At 49.7% G+C, this 22,774-nt stretch overlaps 1 protein-coding gene across 3 annotated transcripts in view; it reads right to left on the reverse strand.

The window, feature by feature from the left end:
* MOB3C (MOB kinase activator 3C) overlaps positions 1–22,774 on the reverse strand; it is a 54,503-nt gene that overhangs the window by 21,170 nt on the left and 10,559 nt on the right. For 2 of the 3 annotated variants that reach the window (XM_075935916.1, XM_075935918.1), the window contains exons 2-4: positions 21,666–21,863; positions 15,778–16,287; positions 1,294–1,496 (exon numbers count right to left, since the gene is read on the reverse strand). In XM_075935916.1, the coding sequence (XP_075792031.1) occupies positions 1,294–1,496; positions 15,778–16,195 (621 nt within the window). In that variant the 5' untranslated portion in view covers positions 16,196–16,287; positions 21,666–21,863. The remainder of the gene's footprint in view (positions 1–1,293; positions 1,497–15,777; positions 16,288–21,665; positions 21,864–22,774) is intronic. The other variant, XM_006111451.4, reaches the window with a different exon arrangement.

A 22,774-nucleotide genomic window follows, 5' to 3' on the forward strand; every position in this document is an offset into this window, starting at 1 on the left:
GAAGGCTCGCAAGCTTGGGATAGACAACAGGCGAACAAACAGACAGGAAAGTAAAGGGAAGGACAAGGCAGTGGCACAGAGAGGTAGAGCCCTGCAAATCTGCGGCGCTCAGATACAGATACAAACTTTATATCTGCACCGGGCTCTACAGAGAGGTGGTTTTGTACAGCTGGGGAGTCGCAGTGGTCTCCGTGGCCACATGGGGTCACCAGCCCGACTAATACCAGGAGGCCTTTTTGTAGGTGCTGTGGCAGAAGCAGAGTTCAAGGAATGACTTTAAAAGAGGATCAATCAGGAGATGGTTTTGTGAATTTTGAGGGGGGGTTCTTCCTAAGCATAAGGGGAGGCATGGAAGAGAGGGGTAACACCAACAAACCCTGGTCATCTGTTGGTGGAATTGAACCTAGGACCTCTGGAGCTTAGTATATGCGCCCCTACCAGCTGGCTAGTAGCTACGCTGTTGAGCGGACTCCTTGTTCGCACTGTAAGGGTATGTCTACACTACAAAGTTAATTCGAACTAACAGCTGTTAGTTCGAATTAACTTTAATAGGTGCTACACATACAAACCGCTAGTTCGAACTTAATTCGAACTAGCAGAGCGCTTAATTCAAACTAGGTAAACCTCATTCTACGAGGACTAACACCTAGTTTGAATTAAGTAGTTCGAATTAATTAATTTGAATTAAGTTACAATGAGCCCTCGCTACTTCACGGTTCGACCATCGCGGATTCACAACTTCGCGGACTTTTTTTATATCCGTATCATATCGTGCTTGCCTATTGTCTTTATACTTTCATATCATTCGTCATTACAGATGGCTTTTGTGCAGCATTAAAGAATGATATGGAATTACAATACAGTATAGGCTAATCACAGGGGAAACTTTGTAGGGGGTGGGGGGACCTATCGGTTTCTATTTACAGTACGTAAATATGGTGTCCCTACTTCGCGGATTTTCAGCTATCGCGGTCGGGTTTGGAACCTATCTACCGCGATAAACGAGGGTTCACTGTAGTTCGAATTAGTGCTGTAGTGTAGACATACCCTAAGTGAGCTCAGTGCCACTAGATGGGACCGTGCACCACCCGTGGGAGGTGTGTGGCTTACAAAGGCAGGCGCAGCTGGCAGGACATCAATGTGAAAAGAACAAATTAGATTGCAACAGGACAGTCAGGGTTCCATGGTGAAGGGCCATTAAGGTCAGGACAAGGAGGTTGGGGGGAACAGGTGTGTGTGGTCTCTCTGCATAGGGGTCAATTTCATCCCCCCGCAAAGTAGGCAACTCCTTACCAAAGGCTCCAGCTCCCGGTAGTCAATGAGGCTGAACTCTCGGATGAAGTAGTAAAAGTGCTTGTAACAGGTGTTGACGTGAGCTTCGGCGCCCAGGCTGATGATGCTATCGAAGTGATGGATGTAGACGTGGACGAAGACTCGGAAGAGGCGGGTGAGGATCTTGGTGCACACCTGCTGGAAGTTCTTGGGGAAGGGAACTCCTGTGAGGTAGAAGCAAAAGCCATTTTTAGCTTGTAAAGTATCTGACCACTTCCAAACAAGTAACGTTTGAAAGGCTTGGCACTCCATCACCATCACAGTGACAACATGGAGCGTTTCAACTCACGGACAATCACCGCTTCTTCCATCTGCTTGTTGTGTCCAATTGTCTCACGTCTTACCCGTAAGCACGATCATTCGTCTTTATAACAACACGGGCTAGTGTGAGGCACTGTGAGAAGGCCCATTAAAGTCACCGGAAAGAGATCCCTGAGTTTTGGATCACAGCGAAGAACCGTTCTGCTGTGGGAAGTTGTGAAATGACTTCCCATTCTGAATTGGGATCAAGTATCAAAATAGCAAAAAAAAAAAAAAAAATTATGAAAAAATTAAAAGACCAAAAAAGGGTTTCTAATTAGAAAGTATCAACACGGGAGACAACCAGATTTTAGACAAATCAAAAATTCTACCAAATGTCAATGAGAATGGCTAGTTTTGAAGTGTCCATTCCAAGTGATATTTTAGGGTTTGATTCCCCCCCAACTGGGAAATTTCATCCAATAAACATTTTTTTCCAGCAGAAAATTGCAATCTTGGCAAAGATTCCAATGGGATTTTTTTTCCAGTTTAAAAACCCTCACCAGTTCTACCCACAGGCCATAAAGTTAAGCATGTGCTTAAGCGTTTGCAGGATCAGGGACTTGGATTGTAATTTCTTTAGCCCAGTGGCTGTCTTTTCATGAAAGATTTGTACAATACCTAGCAAATGAAGCCTTGATTGGATCAAGATGCTACGGTAAAGCTAATAATGATCAGTAACAATAACACTATTCAAAGCTTTTCATAGACATTCACTAATTAATCATCACAAACTTACTAATATGCAGGTGTGCGTTATAAAGCTGGCTGCAGGTTTTAAAATGAAAATATTTTGTGGTACAGCCACCTTTTTCCTCCAAAATCAAAAACACAGTTGTCTTTTGACTATTATTAGCTCAGAAGTGCCTGGCTTGCAGATTTTAGTCCCCTCGATTGTGCAAGACCTTTGCCTAGCAGTTCCAATGGAAGTCTCATGGGAACACAAAGAGGATTTACTGTGGCAGCCGCTTTGCAGGATAGAAATCTCAGCACGGCAGGTTTGCAGGCGGCAGTACAAAGAAACCCATTCCACTTCCGATTCTCCATGCCCTGTGATGTACATTCAACCAGGTCTGAAAACAAGCGCCAAGCCAGGCATCAACGGTACCCACTCCCTCTTTCAGTGACCCACAGAGGAAAGTTCCAGCAGTCGTGCATTTGTTTTCTGCACCCTGCTTTCCAGTGGGCTACAGTGGATCCTCCCCTGTGAAGTCACACCTCCCTGGAAACTTAGCACAAGGCTGTTTAATCAGTGACGCAGCTTAATGAAGCGCACGCTGGTGTTTAAAGATATCTCAGCAGCGTCGCATCTGGACACAATGCGGCTTCTTCCGATGATTTTCACACAAACAACAGCCTGTCGATGAATAGAAACCATCACGTCACAGCCATGTTCTCCACAGTCCAACCGCTCCCTCTGTATTAGTGAATAGACCATTATTGTGTAACCATGGTAACAGTGTCAGGGTTGCATCTTGGTGAGTCCAACAACCACGGTAGGCCCGAGCCAGGAAGTTTGGACCTGAACAAATTCATAAGTGGAGCATCCACACTACTAAGCCTGTTAATTCGAAATAATGGACCGCTTAATTTGAAATCTGTACTCCTGCTCTCCTCGGGGAATAATGCTAACTTTGAAATAGTTATTTCGACATAGCGGTAGCATGGACATTTTTGTGTTGCTATTTTGAACATAAGAACGGCCATACTGGGTCAGACCAAAGGTCTGTCCAGCCCAGTGTCCTGTCTGCCGACAGTGGCCAATGCCAGGTGCCCCAGAGGGAGTGAATCGAACAGGTAATGATCAAGCATCTCTCTCCTGCCATCCATCTCCACCCTCTGACAAACAGAGGCTGGGGACACCATTCCTTACCCAGCCTGGCTAATAGCCATTTATGGGCTTAACCTCTATGAATTTATCTAGTTCTCTTTTAAACCCTGTTATAGTCCTCGCCTTCACAGCCTCCTCAGGCAAGGAGTTCCACAGATTGACTATGCGCTGTGTGAAGAAGAACTTCCTTTTATTTGTTTTAAACCTGCTGCCCATTAGTTTCATTTGGTGGCCCCTAGTTCTTATATTATGGGAACAAGTAAATCACTTTTCCTTATTCACTTTCTCCGCACCACTCATGATTTTATAGACCTCTGCCCTATCCCCCCCTTAGTCTCCTCTTTTCCAAGCAGAAAAATCCCAGTCTCTTTAATCTCTTCTCATATGGGACCCGTTCCAAACCCCTGTTTTGAAATAACTCCTCCCCGGAGTAATGCGAACTAATTACTGGCCAGTGCTTCTTGGGGCTCTAAGTTGAGGTAGCACGTCCCCATTAACAGAGCCTGCCTCAAGCTAATTTCGAATCTTCCCCATAGTGTAGACACACTAGTTCAATTTTGTTAAATTGGGAGTTATTGAGTCGTATTTAGTCATTTTGAAATAATTTCCTAGTGTAGGCATGGCCTAAATGTTTACCACTGGTGGTAAAACAGATTGGCTGATCTCAACCTTGTTCCCACCTGACATATGTTTGCCTCACTCAAAGATACCACCACAAGTCTCAGAGGAAAAGGACATGGGTAGATAAAAATGTCCCAGAAGTGGAAATGTTGAAAAATTCTGTTTTGTGGGAAGTTTTGAAAATATTTGTTTGGAATGAAACAAACTTTGAAATATCAAAATGTCTCATGAGATGGAAATCCAAAGATTTGACCAGCTCTGTTCATACTATAATAGCCTCTGGTTTTATGGGACCGCCATCTGCATGTCTCCTTCCAAACTAAAATCACTTTTGCTCTCTTTTTTAAAGTGGTTTCCAAGACTTGACAGAGAATTGGACGACTGCTTCATAAAGGAATTCTTAAGCAGCGACGGCTTGCTCTCCCCCTGCGTAACGGCTATGTTCTTAGCAAGAGAGATTTAAAAGAAAATAAATAAAAGACAAAAGATTTTTCCGTAATCCTCCATTCACAAAAGTCAGCATTTCAAAGGCCAGAACTCAGAGTGCTGCCAATGCCACTGCTGGGCTAAATCGGGGATATACTTGAGAGGAGAGAGACAGACTTACAGTCTGGTTCCAAAAATGTACAGTTACCCTAAGCTCTGAAAACTATTGGAAACACAATGACTAAGCAGAATCCATCAAGGGTCCCCTTCTCATACATTGATTTAAAGAGCTGCCTAGAATTCATGCCACCTGTAGATCCAACGGATCCGATTTTACTCTCCCTTACGTGAGTGTAAATCAGGAAAGACTCCATTGGGTTTAATGGAATTACACCCAATTTGCACAGCTAGTGCAGAGTTTAGCCCACTGCTTTTGTTAACTAAAAAGCACTTGGGGGTGGGGGTGGGGGGTTTAAACCCTTTTGTGATAACAGGAGAGAGGATTTTGCTGCAGATTATCAATCCAAGAAGGCGTGGCTAGAATGTTGCACCAAAGGCTTTCATTGTTTTCATGGAAAGTGGGTGAATTGTGAACACCGCACTGAGAAAGCCAAGCGATTGCTTGGCAGCAAAGGATTAAAGTGACTGCAGAGGTTTATAGGGGCGGCCTGTGGTTAAGGAACTGGATAGAACTCCACAGATTTGGGTTCCATTCCTGGCTTTGTCTCAGACTATGTGTAACCAGGAGAAAGTCGCTTCGTCCGGATCTGGCAGAGCCTTCACAGAGCCAGAGCTGAACGTGAATCTTCAAATGATCAGGCTTTCCTTGGACGTGTCAGTATGTTGTCCCTTCTCATCCACCACATGGATCTCACCACATGGATCTCACGGGCTATTGCATAAGCAACCACGACAGCTGTTATAAGATCTGAACTACTATGCACCGTCTCAAAGGGTATGTCTAGACTACATGGCTCTGTCAACGGAGCCATGTAGATGAGTTTACTAGACACAGGAAAATGAAACGGCGATTTAAATAATTGACACTTCATTTACATCAAAATGGCCGCCTCGCTGTGCCGATCAGCTGATTGGCAGCCTAGCGTGGCAGTCTGGACACGCTGCAGTCGACAAGGAAAGCCTTTGTCGACCGCTCCGGTAAACCCCATTCCACGAGGCATAACGGAGCGATCAACAAAGGCTTCCGTTGTCGACCGCGGTGCGTCCAGACTGCCCCACTGTGCCGCCAAACAGCTGATCAGCACAGCACGGCGGCCATTTTGATGTAAATGAAGCAGCGATTATTTAAATCGCCGCTTCATTTTCCTATGTCTAATAAACTCATCTACTTGGCTCCGTCGATGGAGCCATGTAGTCTAGACATACCCAGAGAGAAAGGGCTCAGCATGATAGCACATTTTGTGTTATCTCAGCATTGACAATTGCCAGCCCATAGGCTCCATCTAGACAGTAGGGCAATTTCGGGATTCCGGAAGCATCCTGAAATAGCAATTCCACGTCTTTAAACGCGCCCGTCATTTCATTTCAAAATAATGGGCGTGCTCTTCCAGCATCCCCGCAACTCTCATTCTACGACAATTAAGGGGCTTGTCGGAATAGCGCTTTATTTCGAAATCTGGCGCTGTGTAGGCATTTCGAGGGAAGGGAGCTGTGTAGATGTACCCATGGAGTCCGGATTCCGGTGGCCACCCCGTGTCTGATGAAAGGAGAAAATAAGCACAATGCCCCTGTGCATGGGAGGCAGTAATTCCTTCCTGACCTCCGAGATGGCCAGGAAATGACCTGAAGCATGAACATGCGACTCTGGAATCATAGCTCCTAGCAGGCAATTGCACCAGATACTGGAGAATGTGTATCCCTATCGTGCTCAGATGCAAGCCTTAGCACAGGCCATGCCCAAGTATTTAAAAACGAAGAGGCAAGCTGCCTGTTTGAGAGACACAGGATCCGCTCAGCATGAATCATAGAATCATAGAGCTGGAAAAAACCTCAGGAGTCATCAAGTCCAGCCCCCTGCCCAAGGCAGGACCAATCCCAACTCAATCAACCCGGCCAGGGCTTTGTCAAGACGAGACTTAAAAACCTCTAGGGATGGAGATTCCACCCCCTCCCTAGGGAACCCCTCCCAGTGCTTCCCCACCCGCCTAGGGAAACAATTTTTCCTAATATCCAACCTAGATCTCCCCCACTGTAACTTGAGACCATTGCTCCTTGTTCTGCCATCTGTCACCACTGAGAACAGCCTCTCTCCATCCTCTTTGGAACCTCCCTTCAGGAAGTTGAAAGCTGCTCTCAAATCCCCCCTCACTCTTCTCTTCTGCAGACTAAACAAACTCAAATCCCTCATCCCCCTAATCATTTTGGTTGCCCTCCGCTGGACCCTCTCCAATGCGTCCACATCCTTTCTATAGTGGGGGGCCCAGAATTGGACACAATATTCCAGATGTGGCCTCACCACAGCCGACTAAAGGGGAATAATCACGACTCTAGATCTGCTGGAAATGCTCCTCTTAATGCACCCTAATATGCCATTAGCCTTCTTAGCTACAAGGGCACACTGTTTAATGGCCTGCCAGGTGATTAAAAAGGCTTCCTCCGGGCAGGACGCAGGGTGGAAATCTGATTAGCATCCCCCGCCTGCTCTTCATGCGCTGTTGTCGGTTTGCAAAGCCCCAAAGGCTTTTCACCCCCCTGCTGGCCAGACACGCAGCTCACCCTCGGAAGGTGGCACGTTCCAAAGCAAAGGATGCCCGGCCTCACCTCTTCTGACACATCACAAGGAGCTGGGGAAATGGAGCGTAACTGGATGCAGGTTCTTATGGATACGGCGCCGTTGGTCCTCGCAGCCGCCGCCCCCCGGCGAGGACGAAACACCCACGCGAGGCATGTTCCACACAGAGCCGCATCTCACCCGACCCTTGGGGAGCTGCCGGAATGCCTCACCCATCTGCGCCTCGAGCCGTCCTGGAATGATGGAGCCGCCTTTGCCCCAGGGACAGGGCCTTGCGGAGCTAAATGAAGCTTTGTCTACACTGCCTATTCAATGGCAAAACCTTTGTCGTTCACAGGCACCTAGGCCACCTCCCCCACAATGCCGAAAGTTTTGCCACCACAGAGGTAGAGTGAGCAGCTTGTGTTCAGCAGGCGCGCTCTTCTGTTGACAACACGACCCCCCGGGCCTCACGCTTTGGGGGGCCCCCTGATTCAGGGGGAGGGGGAAGTGAAGACGCACCAGCCCCAGGGCAGCCCGAGGGACTAGCAAGGCCCTGATACCAGCCCCAGGAGTCGGGGCTACACCCGAACTCACCAGCAGTGATGAGAAGTGCGACCCACCCCCGACCCAGCTCCACGCTGCTCCACCAACCTCCACCCACGTCTCTCAGGACAGGAGGGTCGGCGGAAGCGGTGGAACTGCTGCTACACTCACCAGCGTGGCCGGGAGCTGGTGGCACGGAGAACGCTGAGGCCAGATCTCTCTGCTTCCCATCCCCCAGGCTGCATCACTCCGGAAGGGGCTTGGGGGGAGGCGTGGAATGGGGGGAGGAAGAGGCAGGCAAAGTGGGGTCGTCCTGGGCCCTGCACCTCCCTGGAACGGCCGTGTTCGTCAGCGAAAGTGCCGACAAGCAGCATTCACACTGCCTGACTGAGCAACACGGCCCTCACAGAGGAAGCCCTGGGGACGAATTCTCCAGCCAGAGAAAGCGCCATGCATAGGGTTGCCAGATGGTTTCAGAAAAAATACCGAACCAAAAAAACACGCCAGGAAAAAGTTTATTGGGAAAAAAAAAAAAAGACTCAGAGTTGTTAAGCAGAAAACCCCCCAAAACCAAAAAAGACACCGTGGCCCCTTTAAAAACCACGTAGTGAGGCTTTTTGGCCCTAATAGGCTGCTGGCGGCCTCCTGCCATCTTGCCTCCCTGTGCCACACTGGACAGCTGCCCCGCGGAATTCGGTAAGCACTGGGGTTGCCAGGCTGCCTCCGTATTGAGCCGGACAGTCGGGGATTTTTGCCTCCTGGCGGGTTAAAAAAAAAAAATCAGAAAGTACCGGACTTTTTGCATGTCTGGTATTTTCTGAAGTTTTTTACCGGCCAGGAGGTGAAAATACCGGACTGCCTGGCTTAGTACCAGACGCCGGTCAACGCTAGACATGCAGCTATAAACGAAGCCGGTGTGAGGAAGGCTTGTGTGTGCCCCTCACCGCGGCACAGTTAGAACGAGCCAGTGCTGAGACATTCAACTCCTTCCCCAGAGCCTGAGAAAGACTCACGCTGCCTCCCATTGATTCCCAGCATCACCGCCCCTGCCCTGCTGGACACTCAATGCTTATCAATGCTGCACTGGGTTGCTTATTGGAGAGGCATCACGTTACAGAGCAGAGAAGAACCGGGCCCTCTCTAATGTAGCCCAGTCTGGGTGGCCACCTCTCCGTGTCAATACAAATAACAATACTCCATTGTTATCATCCCAGCCACAAAGCCTGTGACGAATTCTAAAATCCAGGCCTGTTGCTTTGGCCACTGTGTGAACCCGAGTCCTGATACAGAACTAAACCAGCTGAAAGACTGCCCTCGCACAAGTAAAATGGTGCACGATGGTGCCGCCGTAATCTTACACGATAGGATTTGTTTTGACTAGAGTGAGCGCTTCAAGGCTAATCTACTCAGGGACTCTCAGGAAAATGAATCAGGAAAATGAATCAAAATTAACTTTGGAAAGGGATCTGTTGAATCCCTGCCTGGACACTAAATTGCAATTAAAGTGGCCTTAATTCAGTGGAGTTTAATTCACTTTGGCGGACAAGCCCTCACATGGGAGTGACTGATTCTAAAACACTTTCCAAAGGGCACAACCTGACTGGACAGTCTATGCCTAAAAGCATCATTTTCCCTTCCACTGAAATGCAGCCATAGCTGAGGTGGAGCAGAGCAACTGCTTAACAGCTCCTAGGAACATTACAACAGTATGTGAGACCATGAAGCCAAGAGAACCGTGTCCATGTGAAACCCTAGGAAGGATTGTGAAGAGCTTCACAGTCTGTGAAGAGCCTCAAAAAGATCTCACCAAACTTAAGTGATTGGGCAACAAAATGGCAAATGAAATTTAATGTCGATAAATGTAAAGTAATGAATATTGGAAAAAATGATCCCAACTACACATACAATATGATGGGGACTAATTTAACTACAACTACTCGAGAGATCTTGGCGTTATTGTGAATAGTTCTCTGAAAACATCCACTCAATGTGCAGCGGCAGTCAGAAAAGCCAACAGAATGTTAGGACTCATTAAAAAAGGAACAGAGAATAAGACAGAGAATAGCTTATTACCTCTATATAAACGCATGATACACTCATGTCTTGAATACTGCGTACAGATGTGGTCACCTCATCTCAAAAAAGATATATTGGCATGGGAAAAGGTTCAGAAAAGGGCAACAAAAATGATTAGGGGTTTGGAATGGGTCCTATATGAAGAGAGATTAAAAAGACGTGGACTTTTCATCTTAAAAAAGAGGAGACTAAGGGGGGATGGAGGTCTATAAAACCATGACTGGTATGGAAAAAGTGAATAAGGAAAAGTTATTTACTTGTTCCCATAATATGAGAACTATGGGTCACCAAATGAAATTAATAGGTAGAAGGTTTAAAACAAACAAAAGGAAGTGTTTCTTCACACAGTGCACAGTCAACCTGTGGAACTCCTTGCCACAGGATGTGGTGAAGGCTAGGACTTCAACAGGGTTCAAAAAAGAGCTGGATAGATTCATGGAGGTTAGGTCCGTCAATGGATATTAGCTAGGATGGGTAGGAATGGTGTGCTTAGCCTCTGTTTGTCAGGAAATGGATGACAGGAGAGGGATCACATGATGATTACCTGTTGTGTTCACTCCCTCTGGGGCATCTGATATTGGCCACTGTCGGCAGAAAGGATACTGGGCTAGATGGACCTTTGGTCTGACCCAGTCTGGCCGTTCTTATGTTGATATAAGCACTCAGAATTTAATTACCTTAAATGATATTTGTCCAGGACCCTAGTATTAGTGGCAATTTACAGACCTGCAATGGTTTAGCACCTTAATTTTAACTTTACTGGAATATGTCACTTGAAACCTACAGAGGGTTGTAATGCTCAAAGAGATATGTTTTCCTTACACTGAACTTACTGATTCAACACACAAGAAAACTATATTGAACAGTGAGAGAAATCCAAAAGTTCACACGACGATGGAAACAGAATTCCAAGCAGTCTTGTATCTTTCCAGCCAGGTTTCTGCTTGTGTGCTGCCGGCTAATTACTTTCTTTCATTAATAATCAGTCCCATGAAATTGTAGAAAGAAATAATTCAAGTCAACAATATTAACACAATGAATGAATTAATTATTATTAAATCCCATTTTGGCAGCCTATTGTTACAGAACGGCCGCTTCCTCTTTGCCTCTTAAAAAAAAAACACTTAAAATTAATGGTAGCACAGCAGCTGCAAATTATACATGGTGTTAATTGTGGAAAGAGATGGGAAAAGACAAAAAAAAAATCTTGTTTTCTCAGCTGGCTGTGTCCAAATGTTTCCCCCACCTCCCTCTTTATTATTGGGAAAGTATCGGAGAGTTTTGTTTTGTTTTGTTAATTGTGTTCTTTGGGAAAGAGCGTGCAAGGCACAGATTGGGTTTAAAAAGAAAGCACTTTAAATAGTTGCTTAACTATGAACAAAGTTGGTTAACTTTTCACTAACAGAATTGAAAAGGGGGTTCACTGAGCTTCTATCATCTGTAGGCCTCAGCTATGCAGTTTGCATGGGTTTAAGGTGGGTTAAGGATCTGATTTTTAATTGATCATTTTTTAATCGGTACAATCCCTAGTGTGGTCACAGATCGACCAATATAGAGATCCTTCTACCAGTATACCTTCTTCCTCTTCCCATAGGAATAAGCCAAACCAGCGTGAAGCGCTTCATACCATTATAGCTGCATCTGCAGTGGAATGACTGTATGGCTTTAACAACACTGGCATCATAAATCAGTACCCGGCATGTGTGTAAACAAGCCCTCGGCTTTTAACCTTGTCTTCCATTGTTGACTCAGACCACCACTGTCCTCCATCACCCTATACCCAAGCTTCGGTGTCAGATCATTCCAAGAGGCCTACAAAAGCCTCAATAACAGGGTTAGGCAGCTGGTCAGCTGATATCCCTGCCCACCACACTGAAAAATACTGCCTCATTGTTTGTGTCTGGCCCAGTCCATCTGGTGCCTCGTTTTACAAGCTCGTTGGGGGGGCTCACAAGTGTTACCACAATGCAAATTAGAACAACTCACGGGCAATGTTCCCCTCTAATCTTTTCCATCCGTGTGCAGATTTTTTTTCATCCATGTGTGGAATAATTTTTTCCTGTGTGCACCAAGGCATGTGTGGATGTGCACCATCAGTAGACACAGAAAACCTCGCTGTGGTGCTCTGTTATTCAGCTGGGTGGCATTGGGAACTCTCTTGAGAGGCCGCACATGCGCCCAGCTTACAGGAAACGCTGATCCTAGGAGCAGGGTTGCCAGGTGTCCGGTTTTTGCCCAGACAGTCTGGTTTTTTTCTGTTTTTTCTGGCTCCTGTCCAGTAAAAACAACAACAAACTCCGCTCCCCCCAACAACCGGAAAATACTGGACATGTAAAATATCCGGCATTGTCTGTTTCTCTCGGACGGAAGGCCAGTGAGGACAATCTTTCCCTGCCATGTCTGGCATGGGCGGGGGAAAGCAAGGAGCACAGGTATTCTTAAAGGCACAGCACCCTTTTTTTTTTTTTGGTCTCCCGGGGTGTTTTTTTGTTATTGCTGTTGCCATGTTCGGGATTTTTGGTGAAAGCATCTGGCAAGCCTACCTGGGAGCACCTGTCCCAGAGCACTGTGTGAGGACAATGGATGCCACCCTGTCAGCAGATGCAACAGACCAGCCAGGCCTCAGTAGAACCGGATGCCCCTGCCTTGAATCTCTCAGCCAAACTTTCCCATTTTACAACCTCCACAATGGAACGAGCCCTCGGCACAAACCAATAAACGTGGCATTTCCCTTTGGCCCTGCAGCTCCATCTTTGAAAGGCCAGAGCTGCAAACCAATTAACCTCCGCACACTGTGGACGAGTCAGAGGGATTAATTGGGGAAGCGTTGGCATGTGACAACCCCATCCCAGGCCCCAGCCTGTCAGCGTAGGTCTACTCTGCAATGAGATATTTGCAGCTGGCCCATTCAGCCGCTTCCATGCAAACCCTGAAAGATGAAGGCGGCTCTATAGCTGCAGGGTCCTAGAATCTGTGCTGATTGAGTCAGGGAAGGCCTTCAAGTTCACAGCGCTATTGCTTTAGCTCGAGGAACCCAAGATCAGTCCACCCAGATGACCTCACATGTCAGGACCCTCAATGGATAAGGACCAAAGAACATTCACAAATCACTCCACTCAGTTCTAGGGATGCAAACATCGCTCAAAACAGTTAACCGGCGCAACGATTCAAATGATAACCTTTAACCGGTTGGTGGTCACAGAGCAGCAAGGGGGACTGATGATCTCGCAATGACCTGACAGGGCAGTGCCCTTGTCTGCACAGCAGCAGAACCGCACACGTGTCAGAGACCCTATACTGGTGATGGAGATTCTCCTTTTGCTCAGGGGACTGCGCTGAGCAAGCCAGTGGCCCTCAGTTCTCTTTGCTACCTTTGCATCCAAGAACCAGAGAAGTCCAGCAATCCCAAACAACAGCCAAGAGCTTCAAGCTACGAGGGTTTTTATCCTCTCGCTCACAGTGGTAGTGGGAGCAGTTGCCACTGGATTTTCCAATGGAATGTTTCCGACCATAGAGACCTGGCAGGGGCGTTGAGACAAGCGATTTCAGCTTGACAGAGAGATCAGCTGGTCCCTCTAACACAGAGCTCTCTCTCTTAGGTGTTGATCAACCCTCGGTGGGCTACATCACGTGTACCTCAGTTGTGTGTGGGGCAGAGCTGTGATTCAACCATCACTGCAAGTGAATCCTCTGGTGCTATCCCACGATCCCCCAAAAGCTTCTCAGAAAGGGAGTCTATCTTGTCCTCTGCTTAGCCTCTTCAGCAAAAAAGTCATCCTGGCTGCGAGCCACCTGCCAGATAATACTGTCCCGCACCATCGTCTCGGTTTGGGCTTTTCCTTCCAGCATCCTGCGGGGGGCAAACAAGTCCCCCCGTGTGCCATGTGACACGGCACACTGCATGCCAGAGTGCGCAGCGGTGGCAGAACCCATCGGGGGCATGCTCAGAAATCCAAGTGCCCAACGCATGGGAGTGTAGCGGCAGCCTAGAGGCAAAGGGTAAAAACACAGCCACTGCCCATGCACATGCATCGAGTGTGGAGATGCTGCCTTGTTGTGCTCAAGTTACTGCGACAGGTTCCCTCTACAAGACATGCCCCTGAAGTGTGGAACCGTCTTCCAGGAGGAGAAATGGAAGCCCATCAGCTAAGTCATGTGGAACCAGACTGGAGAATACAAGGCCTCTTGATGCCAGCTGATGATTTTGCTCAATAATCCTGCACGCGTCTTTCCCATCCCAGATTGCTATGGCTTTCCCAACAAGGTAACAAAGTCCTGATCTACACTGGAGGCGAAGGTCGACCTAAGATACACAACTGCAGCTACGTTAATCATGTATCTGGAGTCGATGTATCTTAAATCGCTGTCCACACAGCAGAAAGTCAACAAACGTTCCCACCGTTTTCCCTTACTTCTCACAAGGAGCAGGAGTACCGGTGCTGACAGCGGTGCCCTCTGAGCTTGATTTAGCAGGTCTTCACTAGACCCACTAAATCGAACCCCGGAAGATCGACCGCAGCAGCAGCAATCTTCCCCGGAGCATAGACATGCCCTAAGGTAGGAACCCTAAACAGCAGTGACTGGATTTGGAGCCACAAGCTCATGCCCCTCTGGAAAACAGTAACGGTGAAGAACAAACTCGCCAAGTGAGTGTTCCTCACTGGTGGAATGATCGGTTGTTCTGAAGCTTCTTAAAGCTTCCTTTGGGGGAGGAAAAACGTATGTCAAGCGTTGCTCACTTCATCAGGAAAGGAGCCGTTTCCAAGTGCGCCATGTGGGTTTGACAGCTGGGTTCATTCCAACCGAACCATGGAGAAGACCGACTGTGAGCGAGGGGGAAGTTTATTTATGGAGCCTGCATGCTTTATCAAGACACTGAAAACAGCAAGAGCAATCTCTAGGAAACCAGGGCTGGTGGTACGTGTCTGCCAGACCGAATAACAAATCACCAATACCGCTCAACCAACCCCGTAGACTCCAGTCCTTGGTCTCCCCAAAGACGTTACCTACAGGGGTAACAAGGATTAAATCTGCAGCCAAGGCAATCCATTCACAAACGTTTTGCCTCTGGGAACTTGTTTAGGTGACAAGGGAATGTGTTTGTGGTGGGCCATATCCTGTTCTCCTGGCGGAGATTTGTCCTCCTGGAAAAAGCCGGGTCCTAGTAGGCCTAGAAGTGGAGTAGCGGGGTAGGCCATGGGTCAGGAGCTGGAGTGCATTGTCACAGCTATTTGCAGGAATGTTAGAACATAAGAACATGAGACCGGCCAGACTGGGTCAGACCAAAGGTCTATCCAGCCCAGTGTCCTGTCTGCCAACAGTGGCCAATGCCAGGTGCCCCAGAAGGAGTGAACCGAACAGGTAATGATCAAGCGTCTCTCTCCTGCCATCCATCTCCACTCTCTGACACACAGAGGCTTGGGACACCATTCCTTACCCATCCTGGTTAATAGCCATTAATGGACTTAACCTCCATGAATCTATCTGGTTCTCTTTAAAATCGTGTTATAGTCACAACTTCCTGAGGCAAGGAGTTCCACAGGTTGACTGTGCGCTGTATGAAGAGAACTTCCTTTTATTTGCTTTAAACCTGCTGCCCATTTGTTTCATTTGATGGCCCCTCATTCTTATATTACGTTGAGTTGCCCCGGTCCATATCTCCTGCCTGGCTTTAGCTAATGTACCAAGTATAGGGGGTAAAGATTCAGCCGTTGTGTGCATGCCGGGATGGGGCAGCCTCCCTCATCAGGAATCACACCCGGAATTCCCACCCACATCTAGGTATTGGTGCAGTGGCCAGGGAAACTGAGGCACACACACAGGGTGACCACAGGACAGTAGAAATCCCCGGAAATTAGACTTGGATCACTGGCTGGACATAAGAGACTGAATGTAAGAGGTACAGCCCACTTACCGATCCTGGTGGGGAAGATGTCCTCGTTGTTAATGAGCATCTCGATCCACTCCATCAACATGCACATGTACTGGGGAGCCGATAGCTTGGTGGGCCTCCTGTACTTGTGGTCGTCCTGCCACCTGTATTCATACTTCAGCCCGCCGGACATGATGGGACAGCTTTTCCCGGTGCAGAACTCCGACATGGTCCCATAGATGAGGTTGATCCGGTTGAAGAAGTCCACCACATGCACCGCGATCCAGTCATTGATGTTCTCCCCGGGAGGCAGCTGGACCACGGTTTTCAGATCCAGCCCCGATTTCAGAGAGGCCTGGGCCTTCTTGTACAACTCAAACCGTTGGGTGCCGGGCTCGAATTTCTTCCGGGGGCGAAAAGTTTTGTCTTTGTTGAAAACTTGGCTGAGACACAAAGCCATTCTGGGCGGGGGTAGCCAGGTTTAAAAGGGCAGGGGAGCGGTCCCGAGGTGGAGTCCTAGCCTGGAAGCTTCAGGGTGGACATCCTGGGTTTCTGAAAGGAAAACAGACGGAGAGACATTGGATTCGTTATTTATGAAGCCAACTGATGGATCGGAGGCACGTTCAAGAGAGCGCATGCCCTTGTAGCTAAAGTACTGGACACAGCTTGAAAGAATGTGGGGTCAGTTCCTGGCTCTAGCCAGACTCCTTGGGAAACCATGACAACATCACTTGAATCTATCCCCCACATCTCCCTTCCTCAGTTTCCCCTATCTGCAAAACAGAGATAATAATCCTTCTTGTGTCTTGTCTATTTCTATGGCAAGATCTTGGAGGCAGGGGGGTATTAATAGGGCCTGGGACAGTGGCTCTCAACCTTTTGGGCTTGGGGCCCACCCTGTTCAAAGCAGACCTCTGTGGACCACCAGCCAACCACCCATGATGACAAAATGGGTGTACGAGAGGAAGGAGGTGCGGAATCTGATGCGGGAGGGAGGATGCAGGAGCAGGTTGGGGGTAGAGGTCTGTCCAGGAAGTTGGGTGCAGAAGTGGGCTGAAGGTGGGGAGGCAGGGAGGATGGGTGCAGGAGCAGGGGGAGAGATCTGAAGGGGGGAGGGTGCAGGAGCAGGGGGAGGGATCTAGAGGGGGGAGGGTGCCGGAGCAGGGGGAGGGATCTAGAGGGGGGAGGGTGCCGGAGCAGGGTGGGAGTGTGAGGTCTTGGCAAGAGGAGGGTGCGTGAGGGGGACGGGGGTGTGGCCATGAGGGAGATGGGGGGCACTTACCTGGCTCTCTGCCTCCCGCTGCACCCATTGATTCCCAATGGGAGCAGTGGGAAAAGTCTCCAGGTGAGCAGTTTCCTGCACGGCTGTTCCCCCAGCTGGGGGGAGGGGAAGCAGTACCACACAGAGCCGCCTCCTTACCCTGCAAGCCGGATCCGGCCCATGAGACTCCCCATTCCCGCAGTGGGAAACTGACGCTCTAACCTCATGGGGAAGCCGTGGGGCTGAAGCACCCTGCTGTGGGGTGGAGGGTAGGCCCCGAGCCTGAGGCCCACCGGCAAAACGGACACAGACCCCACTTTGAGAACCCCGGGCCGAGGGTGACGGGGACCCCGTTCTCGGTGGAGGCATCCCGCTGCTGCCATGATGTAACGGATGTGTGGCCGGTGGTACCGCGACAGACCCTGCGGGAAGCCGGGCGTGTGAGAGATGGAGGCCCCTTGTGCTCAAACGCGAATCGCTATCCCGTGCGTAGTGGTGTGATCGACAGGAAAAGGCTCCGCTCACGCTGGTATCTCGGGCAATGTGACGACTGCCACCGGAAAGCAAAATAAAAAGCAGCATCTGAAGTGGTCAGGGCGGCTTTCCCTCCCTCCCGCCCCTGCACTGCTCAAACAACTGGGGATGTTTTGCTTTCGGGCATGTCCGAGTGCTCTCTCTCACCTGCCCTGCAGCCAGTGTGGCTGGTCCCCCAGTGCTCTGGCGGGAGCACAGACATCTGGCCGGTCACTGCTCTATCCTGGATTCATCACTAGATTTACCCGGTGTTGCTCCGGGCCTTAACTCAGTTAATTGGGGGGGGGTGAAAATAAACAGGGCTGTCAATGGACCTGCGTTAACACCTGCGATGAGCGCAGGGCAGGATTAATGTGCTCATTTTTTAAATGAGTGTTTATCCAACCTGCTCTCAAATATCTCCAGTGACGGAGGTTCCACAACCCCCTTAGGCAAAAAGGTGAATAAAATCACCACTTCATCAGTCAGTATAAGCTGTATCTCCACTTGGGATTTATGTCACATCGCTCGGCTGATACTTCCCCGGGACACAATTGTACATGGGAGTTGGGCCGAAAGGGCTTTTAAACCCCCCCAAACAGAACACAAACTCCTACTATATATTTGAGACAGTCGGTCTGTTTGTTCAAGAACGCCTCTTAAATGGGAAGAGTTAGGACCACCAAATTTGGTAGGTAGCTTCCTCTTCTCATAACTTAAAGCAGTGTCAGGGTTTGTTTGTGCCAGGCCAATGGGCTGTGCCTGGAATGGAATTGGTTCTCAAATCACCCTACAGAAAAAGAGGCAGAATCACCAGGCAGGTAGAAGGGGTTATCATAACTTACCTTCCTTTAAGGGTTGTGCTAGGAAAATGGGAGCCCTTGAGTGGGGGGGGAGGTGGAGCCCCCCCAATTCATACAGGAACATATCCTATGGCAATGCTGCAGGGGGTTCTGGGACTGGCAGCAGGCCTTCTTGTTGGCTGTGGCTCAAGGTCACTCCAACGACATCACCCTCTCCTGCCTAGCAGCGCTGACTGGCTTGAGGGGGAGGCTGGTAGGGCTCAGCCAAAGGCATCCGCCCAGTTACTGAGCCGGGACCTGCAGCTTGATAAAGAACAAGCCTTAGCTGGTATTTTCCTGCCGGGCTGTCACATTTTCCAGGCGCCCCCGGCTGAGAGCGAGACCCTTTCCATGCCTGTCTGTAGCCTACCCATGTAGGGTGACGGCCGCTTCTAAAATCGCCTGCCGGCAGCCTGCCCCCCACCAGCCGACTGCCGGAGCACGGTGCTTCGAGGCGAGTGACTTACTGGGCTCCCCCGGAACTCTCCACAGGCTTCACGTGCAGTCGTGGCCTTCGATACTGGCGCTGGATCAGGGCCTTAACGACAATCGGGGTGCGCATGCCGTACGTGCTGTGGCAAAGTCCTCGCTCGGGCCCCTTGCCCTGGGATGTCTCCTGGTCCACAAATCTTGGTGCAGTCACCCCAGGCCTTTATGGCCAGTTTCCCACACCCCCTATTTACAGAGCTCAGCATCCTCAGCCAGCTTCTCCTACCTGGGGAGCACACACAGCCACACACCCCTTAACTCCTCCCTCCTGGCCCCTTTCCTCGGCCTTGTCTAGCCCTCTGGCTACTGAGGCCCACAGCGGCTTCCATCAGGCCTTCAGCCTTGGGCTTGCTCAGCCGTCTGCCATCAGCCTTTTCAGCCAGGCTACCGCGGCAGAGCTCTTAGCCAGCCGTCTGTCACAGGGCACAACCCGCGAGTCAGACACCGGTAGCAACTCCATCGCTACAGCCGTATGGAGATTGGCACTCAACATAGGACTAAAAGTCCCTCCCATTATACAGCATGAGCCCATCCCTGGAGCGGAGTCACCACACTGTAACACCTCGGGCCAGAACCGCCATTTGGCGACAGTCGCCTGGCTCCACTGGGGGCCGTCCCTACCCATATACAAAACACGCCACCGGGAATTTCATGGTGCCCTATGCCAGGGTTTCTCAACCTTTTTTTTTTTTTTTTTAAATAAAGCACCCCTTTAAAAAAATTATAAGTACCCCCAGTCCCTACAGTTTTCAGACACATAATTTTTTTTTTATTACCGTTGCAACACATTTGTTTCAACCACTTAATCGTAGCAGGGCGGGCGATGAAATTTTGGGGTGTAAAAAGTACAGAAATAATAAAGGGCTGTAAAACTTAAAACAAAAATTCAATTTTCTCTAAATTTCAGCTGGGTTGACGTGCCCCCCAGACTTCTCCTGAGTATCCCTAAGGGTACTCGTACCACCTCCCTCAGACTCCTGCCTCGGATGCCCCCTCAGGGCTCCACATCCAGACCCTATTCATCAAGGGGTGACATAGAATCATAGAACTGGAAGGGGCCTCGAGAGGTCATCGTGTCCAGTCCTCTGCCCCCACGGCAGGACCAAATACTGTCTAGACCATCCCTGACAGGCGTCTGTCCAACCTGCTCTGAAATATCCCCAGTGTTGGAGATTCCACAACCTCCCTAGGCGATTTAGTCCAGCGTCTCACCATCTTCCCAGGCGCGGGGCTGCAGTACTCTCCCGCCTCCTGCTCCTCTTGAGAAGTGACGCTTTCCCCTTAAAAGTGCCACGTCTCTCCGTCTGTCTGCACGACCACCCGTTGCTTCTCCAGCCCACTGCCCCTCCGGCCCATGCCTCTCTCCCAAGCCTGCTCCAGCGCTGCCGGCTCTCCTGCACCAGACAAGTTGGCAACCCCTTTCCCGCCCTCTCGTGTGAGGAGCGGCTGCTCAGGGAGTGCAGGCAATGCTCATGCCGGATTGCACGGGGCACCAGCACCAGTAGGGACAGCCCTGGCTCCCTTCAAGTCACCTATCCAGTGAGGGTGAGGCCAGAGGGGCCATGAGCCCAGTTGGTCCAGTGAAAATGGGCGGATCCCCCATTTTCAAACGGAGCACCCTTTGGAAATCTTAGACCCGATGTGGGGACCCACAGGGGGGTGACAGACCACAGCTTGGAAACACTCCGCTCTCGCCTGACTCCTTGTCGGGCGCAGCCCCGAAAGCGTCACCCGCTGAGCCGTTTTATCTGGCGCCGAGTTTTATCTCACCGCGCGTCGCCACGGCTTTGGAGCGCCTACCACGTAAAAGCAACCGCAGTAACAAAGGGCCGGGAGCCTCTGGCGTCTCCCTTCCCGGGAACGGCCTGCTGGCGGTGGGACTTTCTCCCTTGGAGGGGCAGGGGGCTGGATCAAAGGGGTGTTTGACTTGTGAGGCTTTTTCTTCCTCAGGTAGATCTGTCTGTCCACATCAGGCTGGAGGGGCAGATGCCAGCTCGAGCAGCCAGATCCGCAGTAGGTCTCCAACGAGCCTGCTTAAAAAACCAGAAGCGTAGCTACAGCCGTGCAAGCTGCCTCGGTGCCCCATGTCCTTGTGGTCTCAGACTGGCTTGTACTCAGAGCAGCCAGCTCCTTCGTGAAGCCCAGCTAGTGAAGGCAAGCCCAAACTCCGCCCCCGCTGCCTGAGGCCCCGCCCCTTTAGCAACCTTCCCTCCCCCATAAAACCATGCCCCGCCCAACTCCAGCCTGATCCTTCCTGGCCAGCTGGCAGGCTAGGACTGGTGCGCCTCCGCCACGGCCCCAGCCTTCCCCGGCAGCTGTGGCGTGTAGGCAGTTTGGGGAAGGCAATGCCTTCCCTTGCCTACATGATTTGCTGCCCAAGTCGCAGGCTCCACTCCTGGTTTTAGCACAAGCCATGAATCTCCAAAGGGGAGGCAGCAAATGAGTTTCAGAGCCTCTGCCATAAAGCATGTCACAAAAAAAAATAAAAAGCAGTGACCCACGAAGAGAGGCTTTTACATCCCTGTTCCTCCAATCATGAGGCTATTATTTTTAGGTCTGTGGTATACTGCTCTGCCCAGATCATTTATACCCAGTGGGAAATGACTCTCTTCTCCCAAAACCAGCTCCCGGGGGCATTTTTCCTCATACAAACTTACTGCGTCGTTTTCTTGTTGCCCTACAAAAGTGATCTCTTCAATCCTTCGACAAATGGACGTGGGTTTCCTCTTTAGATATTTATTGTCTTCCTAACACCCGATTAAAACCAACGAAGCTATTGAGCATCTGTTAAATGGTTCCTTGCAGCCTCTCCGTGAAAGACGTACCTGAGCGATTTCCTGGGTCTTTGACTTCATCCGTGATGAAAACAGCACTGTACGTGACCTTCCAGACTGTCTACCGCCGGCGCAGTCAGCACCTCCAGGACCGATTTGCCGCGGTTTTGCTTCCTGCTGCCAAACTGCTAAGTCATCCCAGCTGCACAGGCCTCGTAAACCCGGACAGGGCTTCAGACCGAAACCGTTCTAAAATGTGGAGGCAGAATGTTCCCAGTGAAAACAAGTCTGCCCGTAGCGCCACCGATCTCCAAAGGAGCCAGGTCACACTCCCGCGATCTCCCTCAAGGGCAGTTGGTTTAGTACCAGCGTGAATCTAGGACGGGGAGGGTAAAGCACCAGGCTCAGAGCCCAGGGACTTGGGGATGAAAACCTCGCCTCCCTGAAGTCAGGGGAGTTTGAAATAAGGGCTCTGGGATCTTTCGGAAAAGGCTTTATTTTCCGCAAGATCAGAATCTAGACTGGCGCTTTTTTCCGACAAAGCTCCATGCAGAAAAAAAGCAGCAGCCATTTTTATGCTAATGAAGCGGGGGAGATTTAAATCCCCACTTCATTAGCAATTGCGATACGTCTAATTTACATCCCTTTTCCGAAAAAGGGATGTAGTCTAGACGTAGCCCATGTGTATCAGCTCCCGCCCACCCCTCTCCCCACTGCTGATAAAGAGGCTGCAGCGCAGAGAGGAGGGGCCCAGCAGCTTGCGTGAGCCAATGTGTGGGGTGTCATGATTATGAGGGTTAGCCAGCAGCCTGGGGATTAAGGGGTTAACTACACCTAGCCAGGTGGAGTGACCAATAGGAATGTAGGTGGGACTTTTCAAACTGGGACAAAGGAATTTGGGTTTTTTTCCTTTCTCCTTTTTGTCCCTGAGAGAGTTCTCTGCAGCTACAGAGAGGGACAAGCATGTCTCTCTCTCTCCAAGACACCGTTCTTCATTTTCTGTAAGTAGGGTAAAGTTTTGGTAGTTTCGTTAGGCTTTATTGTTTTATGGATTGGGTATGGGATCTGAGATCTGGCACTGCTTAAAAGATGTTTTGGCTTTTCTTTGTAACTAAGTTCTAGGCCCATGGAGTTTCTCCATGAGTATATTTTGTTACCTC

The sequence above is a fragment of the Pelodiscus sinensis genome, chromosome 9, assembly GCF_049634645.1.
Source record: "Pelodiscus sinensis isolate JC-2024 chromosome 9, ASM4963464v1, whole genome shotgun sequence".
NCBI lineage: Eukaryota > Metazoa > Chordata > Testudines > Trionychidae > Pelodiscus > Pelodiscus sinensis.